At 39.8% G+C, this 12,977-nt stretch overlaps 1 protein-coding gene across 1 annotated transcript in view; it reads right to left on the bottom strand.

Annotated features, from left to right (window-relative positions):
- The window catches only part of slit3 (slit homolog 3 (Drosophila)), a 304,073-nt gene that overhangs the window by 19,761 nt on the left and 271,335 nt on the right, over positions 1-12,977 (bottom strand). The window contains exons 27-31 of the mRNA XM_047353248.1: positions 8,582-8,706; positions 3,638-3,735; positions 2,956-3,095; positions 314-407; positions 27-164 (exon numbers count right to left, since the gene is read on the bottom strand). Coding sequence (XP_047209204.1) covers positions 27-164; positions 314-407; positions 2,956-3,095; positions 3,638-3,735; positions 8,582-8,706 — 595 coding nt within the window. The remainder of the gene's footprint in view (positions 1-26; positions 165-313; positions 408-2,955; positions 3,096-3,637; positions 3,736-8,581; positions 8,707-12,977) is intronic.

Genomic DNA, 12,977 nt, shown 5'->3' with positions numbered 1-12,977 from the left:
GAACTGGGTTTGTGTATGCCTCTCACCTGAAGCCCTCCTTGCAGACGCAGGTGTAACCATTGACAGCGTCCACACACTCTGCACCATGTTGGCATTTATTCTCCAAACAGTCATTATAGTCCTGCTCACAGTGTTGGCCAACATATCCGGGCAAACATTCGCACCTGCAGTGAGAAGGAGATATGGATCGGATCAGAGACGTTTTGGTCTCAGGGACATTAATCAGAAAGTCACGTTTGAACTGTTTGACCTCACTGCTAGAACCTCTTCCTCTGTGACATGACCTTTGACCCCCTTCAGGAGCCAACCTCACCTGTAACCGCGGCCAACCTGGACGCACTTGGAGTCGTGCTGACACGGGTCATAACCAATAAGACAAGGGTCAACCACCTCGTCACACAGGTCACCTGGGGACAGACAGAAAAGGACATTTACTCTTCATCTCTAAAATATGATTCATGTTAAGATTTCCATGTTTCTGCTGCATCATGTCAAAGATGACATTTTTCTTCTCAAACACATTCCCAATGTTTGTTGCCTCCCTGTCTGTGTGTCTGCAGCAGCGCCACCTGCAACCTGCTGCCGGAGGACTTCTAATAAACTCAGTGGAGTTTTATTCTCCAGCTCTGATATATAGACTGAGAACCTCAGCAGCCTGCAGACAAAGCAACCTTCCACTTCTTCAGAGATGAGATTTTACAGCAGAAACAAGAAGTTCTGTCATTTTTCCTGCAGCGCATGATTCCTCTAAGCATCTAAAACCTTCTGATGAAGCTGATGGCGCCAGTAAATAAACCAAATAAAGCAAACTGGCAATTAGTTTAGCCATTTTGGAGATTTTGGGAATATCCAGCACTCTCCACATTATTACACCCCATCCAAACTACAGAGCTGTCCAAAGATATTCATACACCTTAAACATTTTGTCACATCAGTGCCACAAATCATCTGTGAATTCTGATGAGCTTTTATGTGACAGACCAAGAAAAATGATCCACATTTTCAATCATTTTACAAATACAAATTAGAAAAATGTGGAATGCGTTTGTTTTCAGCCCTCTGAGTCAGTACTCTGTAGAACCTCCTCTGACTGCGGGTCTTCTGGGATTTGTCTCCAGCTCTGTTTCTTCTTCCTAAAACATCTCAAGCTCAGTCAGACTGGATAGAGAACATGTGTGAATATCAGATTTCAAGTCTTGCGACAGATTTTCAGTTGAATTTGGATCTGGACTTTGACTAGGCCATTCTAACATATGATTATGCTTTGCTCTAAACCATCCATTGTATATCTGGCTGCATTTTTAGGGTGGTAGTCATTCTGGAAGGTGAACCTCCATCCTAGTCTCAGGTCTTCTGCAGCATCTAACGGGTTTTCTTCCAGGATTGTCCTGGATTTACCTCCATCTATCTTCTCTGATTAATGCTGTCACAGTAAAGATCAAAGAATACAAATGCCACATTTTCAGATTATCATTTGTAAGAAACTGTGAACACCATGAATAATTCTCCTTCAACTTTCTAATCACGCCTTACTTTGTGTCATTCTGTCACAGAACAAATGATAAAAAGCACAGACATTTGTGGTTGGAGGAAAGTAGGTTCCTACAACCTTTCCAGACTCAGATGTTTGGATGTTGTACAGCAGATTTAATGAGATGTGGTCTGTCTTCTGGGGAAATTTAGATGATCTCTGTGTCAAGATCTAAAATATGTAGACTTGTCAAATCTCAACATCTTTATCTACATTTCATAGAGTCTTGAAAACCTCAATTTCAGATTTCTGTGTGGCACCTTCACCAGACCCAGTTTAGGAACCACTTGACCAGTTCAGAATACTGGTTTAAGAGGATTGGGAGGCCTAAACACAGTGGGATGTCCCTTTTTGTATAACGAATAAGTGTCCATGTATCTGTGGGTTCAATCAGTAACTCAAAATCCAAAACGAACAATGATTTAAACAAGCACTTCATTTCTGATGAGACAAATCAAAGACAAAGAGAATCATATAAAAATGATACTGTGTCTGATTTATGACCCCCAACCTGAAGTAAGTCTGAAAAATCCCACTCATTTACCTTCTAAACGGATCCGGACATTTCCAGACCCTGGAAAAAGCTCAAGGTGTATGAATACTTTCTGTAGTCTAGCTTATGATGCTCATTTTTAAAGATCTCTGCACCAAAATATGATGACGCAGCCCTGGATGCTGAGTTTGGAGAACTGACAATGGGCTGTCCTGATGATGGGTCACCTGATGATTGGCTGTGGCTCAGTGAGATCAGAGGAACCAGCTGTGGGTGTGTGTGTACTGGGTCAGATCTAGAGTGAGCAGGGACCTGATGTCTGGATGTGTGTATCAGAGGACTTGGCTCCTGTCAGCACTTTTACTTCTGCTTGCTGGACTGTTCTAGCTCGGTTCCTCCAGCTCGTGGCCTTTAACAGCCCCTTCTCTGCCCTTTCTGTGCTCCATCTGCTTTAACGTTTCCCCTTCCAGCACACAATTCCTCTCTGTAATTTCACTGCTGTCCGGCTCCTCTCTCTCTGGTGTGTGATTGCACTTTAAACCTCCTGAAGGAACAGTCACAGTGTGCCGTGGAGAGGCTGTCCATTACTAACCTCCCACCCACTAAAGTGGAAAAGAGATTTGAAGTGTGTGTGTGCGTGGGGGGGTAGTGACCCCTGTGGCCTTTGAGGGAAAAGTGCAGAGTTTCAGGAATACTGTAGTGCAGAAAGTAAAGTGGCATTTTGTAATTTACTGAATCTGGGCGAGATGAATTAGATTTGTAACAACCCACTGAAAGCTTTGGATTAAATTAGTTGTTTGGAATAAAATGGATGAAACAGATTTTACTGGATATTTTGTACATCCTGAGGTCAGTTTGATGTGAACCGGTGCCGTACAGATAATCTGAATGAAAGCTAAATGGATGACTGAGTGTGTGTGTATATATATACTTGTGTAGTTGGGTGGGCAGACACAGGTGTAGTTGTTGACTCCATCGATGCAGGTGGAGTTGTTCTCACAGTCGTTGTCTTCACAGTCGTCGGGGTTTATTTCACAGCGCTGACCCTCAAAGCCTGGTGGGCACACACAGCTACACACACACACACACACACACAATCATTTGATCAATCATTTGCTCTAAATTAGCACCAACAACATAAAAACACACAATCTGACATATTGAGGTTTTCTGATTATATATTTAGAAATGTCAAATGTTTTGGTTCTGATCTGCTTCTGAGTCTCTGCCTTTCAGTCTTTGGGTCAGTATCTGACACTAACAGGAGACAAAGGCCATATGCATATCGAAGCCCTTCATAGTGAGGAAATACATAACTTATAACTTATATAACTAATAGAATTAACAATAACACATTTTAAAATGTTTTAGTCTATGGATGAAAGTGAATGAAGTTTGAAATCATGAAGAAGCTAGTCAAGAAAGAAAGACTCTCTACTTCCTGAACATTTCCAGATAGGTTTCTGGCCCCGAGGGCCCTGAAGGAGATGCAACAAGTTTAGACCCACAGAAGTTTAACTTCAGTCACCTAAAGGGCCACTTGTTCTAACTTCCATTCAATCATTTCTGTTTCAGTTTAACTCTGATAAGTTGCTTAGAAGCTCCTACTGTACCTGAAGTGGCCCTCACGCCCAGGCTGGATGTGGCAGGTTCCTCCGTTATGGCAGGGGAAGCTGATGCAGGCGTTCATGGCTATCTCACAGTCCGGACCCTGAGAGACACCAGAGGACACGACAATGGACAGGAGCTCATCAACTGGAATTAGCAGAAAGAATTCTGTATTTTCCAGACTCTACATCTTCATGGGTATTTTATGAAGGACTAATTTTTCTGCTCTGTTTGCATCTCTTGTCTCTTACAGTCTTTGTTGAGATCCTTATAATCATTGAAGTAGACACCTACTTCTTCTCATACCTCTGCTATGCTGACAATACACAGCTCTATCTGTCATTCCCACCACAGCACAAATCTCGGACCAACTTCACGTTGTTGAACAATCTGGCCGTACCTTCCTGCCACCCAGCTCCTGCTTCATGCTGTGGTCATCTCCAGGCCTGACTACTGCCACGTCCTCCTAACATGGTCTCCTAACTGTACCCCCCTCTATGCATGCTCTCTGTCTCTACTGTGTCACCACTGACAGAACCTGACTGGTGGTCCTTCTCCTCAGTAGCTTACTGTTAGCTTAGATGGTAACTGTATCGTTATCTCCTCATCTGTAAGTACCTTTGGATAAAAGAGTCACTGCTGCTGCACCATTTTTCAATACCTGTCTAAATAAATATATATGCAGCCAGGGCCCAAAACTGCATAAGTTCTCAGTTAAATGTTTGTGCCCTTTTGAACATCTGAGTTAATATTTATTTTACAGTAAATGTAAACTTCTGTTTTTTTAAAAATATTTTTAGCAAAGACAAAATAAAGCTTGACCATTTGTAAGGTTTCTAAATTATTTATTATCTTTCATAAAAAGAACTTTAAGAGGTACTGACAGACATTTGAATGAGAGCTTTCTGAGCTGAAGGTCATATACTCCTTATATTCTAAAGTCCTGGGATTCCACCTGTGCAGAATAAGTGTTACTTTGACTAGACCCTTGGTTCTACATTTTAAAGCACATATGTCAAAGCCACAGCTGCCCGCTGGCGTTTTGCACGCACCAACACTATATTCCCCACAATGCAACGGTAGTCCGCGAAGTCACTGTAGCGCGCACAAGCGGCTTCATTGTTCATCAGCAATCACAGCAGAGATCAACTTTCAGGTACCCCCCCCCTACATGTTCACGGAGGTAAAAGGCAAACCTGTGTGTCTTCTGTGTGGAGAAAGTTTGGCTGTAATGAAAGAATATAATGCAATATAAAGTTTATAATGCACGCACTTTTATTTATGTATTCATCTTGATATTAAGAAACATACTTTGTTTTTCAAACCAATTACATTTTTTGCTGTTTGCCTGTTGAAAATGTTTCCCCTTGAGGTTACTGACAGAGCCATAATAAAATATTGCTTTATTCATTTAATTATTAAATAATATACTCTGTGTTAGGTCTTGGTTCAATAGGCTATGTGCAATCATTTCAATATGTTTTAATAAACATTGAACCAGTCTGGCCCTTGGCTTGTAGCAAATTTGGTTTTTTGGCCCTCGGTGTATTTGACTTTGACATCCCTGATTTAAAGGGAGTTGGAGCAAAGCAGTTCTTGTAGGTGAAAGGTCATGTCTGAGGCGTTTGTGTGTCCTTCCACTACACAGTGAAATTAGAAAATAAATGAAAAAGAAATCATGTTTGGTTATTATGTAACCCAATGTTTCTTTTTAAAATGATCTTACACTGAGCCTGAATGGTTCTGTATTACATGAACTAACCCCCTGCCTCTGCTGCAGCTACGGTTTTAATTTTAAACCCTCAGCACACTCATCTCCTCTGAGGAAAAAGGGCATTTATTCTTTCAGTCTCCATCAGTCTTTATTTTCTTCTCTCTGGTTGTTTCCTATACTTATTATTATTCCTCTCTATCCCTGCTTCTTTCCTTAAACTCTCCCCACATTCCCAGTTTGTGAGTAGTTCTGTAACATTCAGTCACTGGAGCTGCAATATTTTTTAGATTTTAACCAAAGCTGACATTCCCATTTTTATGGAGTTATTTTAGTGAAAAATCTTTTTACCAGTTTAATTATCTATATTAAAATAAAATACCTGAAACACAATAAAAATCAGATGAATTATAGGCTTTGCAATTTATTAATCGCATCTTATTTTTTATCACATAGCAATATTTGAAACAGTAACGATACATTTTGTAATTCAAATACATTTGGTTTAATAACTGAGTCAATAAATAGACGTGAATGAGCTTAAACAGTTGCATCAGACGTAGACGCTCTTATTCTGGCTCTGAACCCATAACAGGACCGTTGTCTGTGCTCACAGCAACATGGGCAACGTGAGCTGATAATGTAGGCTTGACATGCTGCAATACTAAAACATCCTGCACACATTTTTCACAACTGGCAAATAAACTTTAGTGGCTTTAGCGCCACCTAATGGGCTGGAGTGTGGGTCAGAAACGACTGAACAGAGCTCTATGTTATTTTTTCTGCAATTTATTAGTCAAACATAACATATTGACGTTCCAGGTCTATAAATATTTGATGTGACTGAAATAAAGGAGAATAAATTGTTGAACTCCATGAGGTCAGCGTCTGCAGAAAGACACTGAAAATGGCTGCCAGTGTAGCTGATGGCTGAATACATTTATGGTGCACAGATCTTTGGATCCTAACAACGCATTTATTCTCCACTGCAGGTGGGAAATCTATTTGGAAATATGATATTTTTTATTGTTTGATGAGTCAGTGCTGCAGTGATCATGCATTCAGGAGGTCTGAAACAAAGCAGAACCAGAACCTAACCCAGAAGGTCAGGTACTTGCAACTGGTACGGGGAAACACAAGAAGAACATGACACCAACACTGTCTGTGTCTAGATTTTAACAGATTCCAGAAAAGCAAATGTATGTTTCACTTTTGATAAAGAGTTGTATGTCTGCTTTAATGAGCTGGTTGTTTTTCATACAAGGCTGAAGTCTGGTCTGGAAAGCTGCTAAAACACCAGAATCATCATGTAGAACTGCCCATCAAGAACACCTTTCACACTAATTACTGATTAAGCAAAACCACATTTTTTGCAGCGTTCAGCTCTGTTGGACAGCAATAAATCAGTGACAGGGCTAAACTAAAATGTTCACTAGCATATCACAGAAAATATAAGTAGAGTTAAGCTTCATGCAACTCCTAACATTTAGTCTGTAAAATTTGAGTCTGCATGGACCCAAGTGTAGCTTGCTATACATACAACTCAGTGACAACATTTAACAAACCCGTGAATTCATTGTCCAGAACCGGCAAATCTACAGTTTAAATGCATTTTTCAAGTGCTTGCACATAATTCCAAAAACCAGTAAAACACATTTAAAAGTTTAGTCCAGTGACTATTACCTGCTCTAAGTTTTAGCCCTAAAGGTTTTATGTTGTGGAAAACTGGGATCTTAAAATTTGTTTCATCTGCCTGAATTTATTAATTTTAAATGAGGTGATTTATTTTTGGGCTGCACTGTTGCCTTACAGCAAGAAGATCCTGGGTTCGAACCCAGGATCTTTCTTTACAGAGTTTACATGTTCTCTCCGTGCATGCATGGGTTCTCTCCGGGTACTCCGGCTTCCTCCCAATGTCCAAAGACATGCCTGTTAGGTTAATTGGTCTCTCTATATTGCCCTTAATGAGCATGTGCTTGGCTGTTTGTGTGTTGCCCTGTGATGGATTGGCGACTTGTCCAGGATGGACCCGGCCTCCCGCCCATTGGAGGCTGTTGGAGATAGGCACCGGTCTCCCCGCAACCCACTATGGAAGATGGGTATAGAAAATGACTGACTGACTGATTTATTTTTACAATTTGTTTAGTGTGTTATTCTAAGTACCAGAACCTGCATGTAATCTTATATTTAGCCTTTATGATTACACGATTTTAGCTAATTAAATCAGATTAGACAGTACAACTCAAGTACTCAGTACTTAAACAACCATTTTACCGAATAGTTTTTACTCCTACTTGAGTAAAAATATACTAATGTAGTATTTGCCATGATCCTCAGGTGTATGGGTTTTGGTTTTCTTCAGTTTTTCAAAGTTGTTTTTTAGGTTCTTTAGGTCTTGCCTTTTGTTTATTTCTCCGGGCTCATTATTGTTAGAAAGGTGTTGTCTTTTTAGTGCGTTGCTTTGTATGTAGTTTCCCAGTTTATTCTTGTGTTTCTTGTACATTTAGAATGATTTAGATTTTTCCTCTGGGTTTCTTTGTATTGCAGTTCAGCTTCACTTGGGTTAATTAGTCTCTCTCTCTGAGCTTCCTTGCTTTCCAGCTGCCTCAGCTGCTCCACATTATCTCCTGATTGACACACCTGCATCCTATGTCATTCTCCACACCTCCCTCAGTGTTTAAGCTCACTAGTTTTCATAGTTCTTTTATGGTTTCTTCTGTTGCTCTGTTTCACTGCCCGTTTCTTTGGTCGTTGATGCCTTTGCTCCTAGACCCATTCTTCCTGAGATTCCACCTGTAAGTCTCCTTTGTTATTTATTGAGGAAATCTGCTGTCAATCAGTCTGCATTTGGGTCTTTAACAAACCTACAAAAGTATGACAGTAGTAACTACTCTACCCACCTCTGCTTGCTTCTGAGCCCCACATTTTGATGCATGGGTTAGGGTGTAGGCTGCATTAATGTTTACTGAAGAAAAATGATTAAAGAAACCCTTTTAGAGATAAAGACTAATATGTGCCTTGCATTAAATTGCTCTCTATTCACTGCAATGGCAGGCACCAGCTGTTCAAACCCAGGTCTAAAATAAAAACTACCAATAGATACGTCTTCTGAATTAGTTTGCTTTCATTACACCACAGAGGATGTGTTGGTGGTGAGAGAAAAGCAGCATAATAACAGTTTACTAAAAAATAATGAGAATAGGAGTATTCTTCTTTCTGCTGCTGTCTCCGGTCTCACCTTGAATCCATATGGACAGGTGCAGTGATAGGATCCTGCAGCATTGGAGACACAGGTGCCGTTGTTCCGGCAGGGTGCTGCCAGGCAGGGGGCGCACTTTGACATCAGGCTGATATCCACAGGACCTGTTCATTATGGGAGAGGTACATGAAGCGAGAAAGATAAGGGGCAATGGGAGGTGATTACAGGAAGACAGAAAGAGGGCAAAGGAAAGTTGCCACAACAGCCATTTGTTGTAGACAGATTGTGATAAAAGCTCTCCTTCACTTCAGTTAATGGAAAGTGAAGCACAAAGGATCTCACAGAAGAACAAACAGAGTGCTTAGAGGAGCAATAAATGTGATATGTTTTGGGGAGAAAGATTTGTGGAAGCATGAGGAGGAAGAGAATTTGATTTAGTGATGTGAGGAACATCTAGACATCTACATCTACTCGTCTGCTGTCACAGCCTGCCTTATAACCTGATTTTTATCCAATACACCGGGCTTCCTTGAACACATCCACAAGGTTTATGATACATGTTGTGGCGTAGACCGACCCAGAAGGTGTCATTATTCTCTGTATAATCCTCTGTAAATAAATCAAAATATAACAACATCAGACCTCTTGCTCTGTAATGAAAGAAACAGGTCAGCCACCTACAGGAAACAGGTTAGCGTATAAGAGCAGTGGATCATAGAAATGATAAGGTATCATCATCATGGAGAAACTGACCCAACAGAGACAAGAAGGAGCAGAGTAACTGTGGTCATGTTGGTGCTGAAATTCCAGGTTATGGTCACATTGTTGATGTGTCCATCTGCTGTTATGTGCATGTGGTGAAAATCATAAAAATTAAAGTGAAGCTCTTTTTCCAGCCGGTTAAATAGCTAGTGAGCACTGAGGCATGTAATGTCAGAGGTCTGCTTCCTCTCATCTTTATTGACAGAAGCAGAATGTGTTTCACTGACTGAGTTGTTTGTCTGATACTATGAACAGTTTTCTGTAGCAACCCAGAGAGGCTGATCCTAAGTTCAGAGCGAAGTAAAAGCAAGTTCTACCAACAACCTGCATTTTGTATTTTCAGGTCGGACAATATGTCTACAGGACAACTAGGTGTACACTCCACAAATCTGGCCTTTATTTAGAACAGGTAAAAAGAAAATCACAGTTGAAACTAAAATATAAGCAGTTTGCCAGCAGCGATGTAGGAGACACCACAAACATGTGGAAGAAGGTGCTCTGATCAAAGGAGACCAGAACTGGCCTACCTACAAAACACCACGTATCTCAACCCGAACACACATGTAACATTGTGGTGGCAGCATCCTGCTGTGGGGAGGCTTTTCTTCAGTAGGGATAGAGAAGCTGGTCAGAGTTGATGCGAAGATGGATGGAGCTAAATCCAGGACAATCTTGGAAGAAAACCAGGTAGCAGAACACCTGAGACTGGGTTGGAGGTTCACCTTCCAGCAGGAGAACCACCCCGAACATACAGCCAGAGATACAATGGAGGGTTTAGATTAAAGCAGATTCATGTGTTAGAATGGCCTAGTCAAAGTCCAGACCTTAATCCAGCTCGTAATTTGTGGAATGACATGAAACGGATGTTCACAGATGTTCTCCATCCAATCTAAGTGAGCTTGAGATATTTACACAGAAGAAACGTTTGTAGATGTCCAAAGCTGGTGGAGACAAACCCCAGAAGACCTGCAGCCAAAAAAGGTTCTACAAAGATCTGACTCAAGGGGATTAATATAAATGCAAGCCACAGTTTGCTCTACTTTGTGTTGGTCTGTCCCATAAAATACCCAAATAAAATATTAAAGTTTGCTGTAATGAGAGAAAAAGCAGAAAGGTTCAAGGGGTATGAAGACTTTTGCACAGCTCCATAGTATTTTTGGGCTTGTTACTGACCCTCAGCCTGAATCTTCATATAAATTGTTTTTTCAATTCTTTATTTTTGAAATGTTGAGAATCATTTCAAAAGCAGAATTTACATCATCTTATTGTCACAGTTCCAGTCTGTGGCCATTGTCCAATTCCTCCACTGCCAACATTTCCATTTTTGTGAAAACAGGAAAAGAAAGACACAAAAAAAGGAAAGAATTACATAAACCAGGAACAGGGGGTGCATTACAAATAAAACAGAGGCCGTGCTGATACATACTTGGTCTGAGGGCAGACAAACAACTTGATACAACCCGTGAAATAACTAATAATATTATTTAGTTTATTATTTGGTATATTCCTCATGTATGTTGCGTTAGATTTACATAGGATACCCATTTGGACCATAGGGTTCTGAACTTGTGCATCTGTAAAGGGAGTGAAAAAGTTAACCTTTCCATCTGATGAATTTCATTCACACATTCAGTCCATTTTTCCAGAGTAGGGGAGTCTTTGGTGAGCCAGAGTCTGGTGATACTTTTTTTTCAAGCAATACTCAAGATTCTGTACAAGTATATTGAAATTCTGTGTTACCCAGGATAAAGTTGCTGAACTTAAAAGGTATTTTCCTGTTAAAAATGCTTTCTATATGTTTGTGAATCTCTATCCAATATTGATTCATGGCCGGACAATCCCCGAATATTTGCCCGTGATTGACCTCTTGACCTAGACGTCTCCCCGACAGGGAATTTTCTCTTTTGGAGTAATAAAAACTCTAATCAAGCATTTCCAACTAAGAATTTTTCTACATTTCCACTGCAATTACTCGATTCTTTATCCGTTATTTTCATATTACTTTCCTTTTCCCATTTTTTTCTCAAATAGTGTTGAATGTGTTTCTTTATTCGTAAATCCCTTATATAGTCGTGATATAATACCCCTTTAAGATTTTGCTTTATACGACATTAATATTTTGCTAAGCACTGGTTCTCGCTCATCTGCAAGTCTGACAGTTTCCTGATTGAGATAATGACGAATCTGTAAATGTCTGTAAAAGTCCTGTTTTTTTAAATTGTATCTTGTTCAAAGTGTTTGGAAATCTTTTATTTCACCTTCATCCATTAATGAGAAATGTGTTGCTGTACCTTTGACAGATTTACAGCATCTTGCATCTGTTTGGTTGGGCTTAAAACGGGGTCATAGTCGCACCATCTTATAATCCTCAAGCTTTCATGTAGTTTCTGTTACTTTTTGGCTTCTGTCCAGATTTGTATTGTATATTTGTAAATCATCCAGGGATTTTCAACCTTGCTCTGGATCTGTTCTAGATTTTTATTCCCAAGGACTGCTTGTAGTGGAGGATCTGATATAAGAGACAATTCAATGTCTTTTCCACTGAGCATGGTAGTTTGTATTACCCAGATTCATCAGGGGTTTGATTTGTGCAGAATAAAAATAGTTCTTTAAGTGCTGTACCACCATACCCCCTTTTTTCTTTGGATAGTTGTAATGTTTTTAATCTAATTCTTTTCCTACCCATTTAAAAGTAGAAATTATCTTATCCTACTGTGTAAATTGGTTTCTAGTCATTTCTACCTGGAGAGTTTTTAACAATAAGAGAAATGTTGGTAACAGGTTCATTTTCACAGCTTCTGCTCTCTAGATTAAGCTCATCAAAGGAGTGACAGTCCATGTCTGTATGTCCAGTTTCATTTTAGTCAGAAGATTCTCATTATTACACTTTGCTATAGTTAATGTATCTTTTAGGATTAGGACACATAGAAATTTCAATATAGTTCCATCACATTTAAGATTTAATTCACACATAATGATCTTGGAGCATTCTAAATAAATTTCAGTATCTGTGTTTTATACTCATTCAATTTAAATTCAGCAAACTCACCAAAACTGTTTAAACTTTGAAATAATTTAGGGAGTGATGTGTTTGGTTTACTGATATATAGTAACACATCGTCAGCATATAGCGCCACCTTGTGTGTACATCACCTAAAATAGTTATATGCTATCTGTCTGGGTTAATCATTGAGCTAGGGCGAATAGTAATGGTGAAAGTCCACATTCGTCTCTTGTTCCAGGTTCCATATTAAGAGAACTTGACAAATGTCCATTTATATTTATCCGTGCAGTTGGTTCTGTGTATGGTACCCCAATTACTTTTTTATCATTTATATTTTTATTATAGTTTTTCCTTTTTTATACATTGGGTAAGAAAAGAGCAGAGTTTCACAAAGAATATTACTAAAGAGTTTCAACCCCAATCACATCCCCGCAAGCCTCCTACCCGTCTAGATACCCCAGTGCCCCAATTACTTTAACAAAATCAGAACAGAATCCAGTATCACTGGTACTCTCTGTAAAAGCTCCAGCTAACTGAGTCAAATGCTTTTTCACCATCGAGACGGATCGCTCCAGCTTGTGTTTGAAGTTTCTGAATATGGTTCAAAATATGCCGAGTACGCGTTATGTTATCATGGGTTTGTTTCTGTGGAATAAAACCTGTTTGGTC

The sequence above is a fragment of the Girardinichthys multiradiatus genome, chromosome 23, assembly GCF_021462225.1.
Source record: "Girardinichthys multiradiatus isolate DD_20200921_A chromosome 23, DD_fGirMul_XY1, whole genome shotgun sequence".
NCBI lineage: Eukaryota > Metazoa > Chordata > Actinopteri > Cyprinodontiformes > Goodeidae > Girardinichthys > Girardinichthys multiradiatus.
This window is presented reverse-complemented; position numbering and strand designations above follow the sequence as displayed.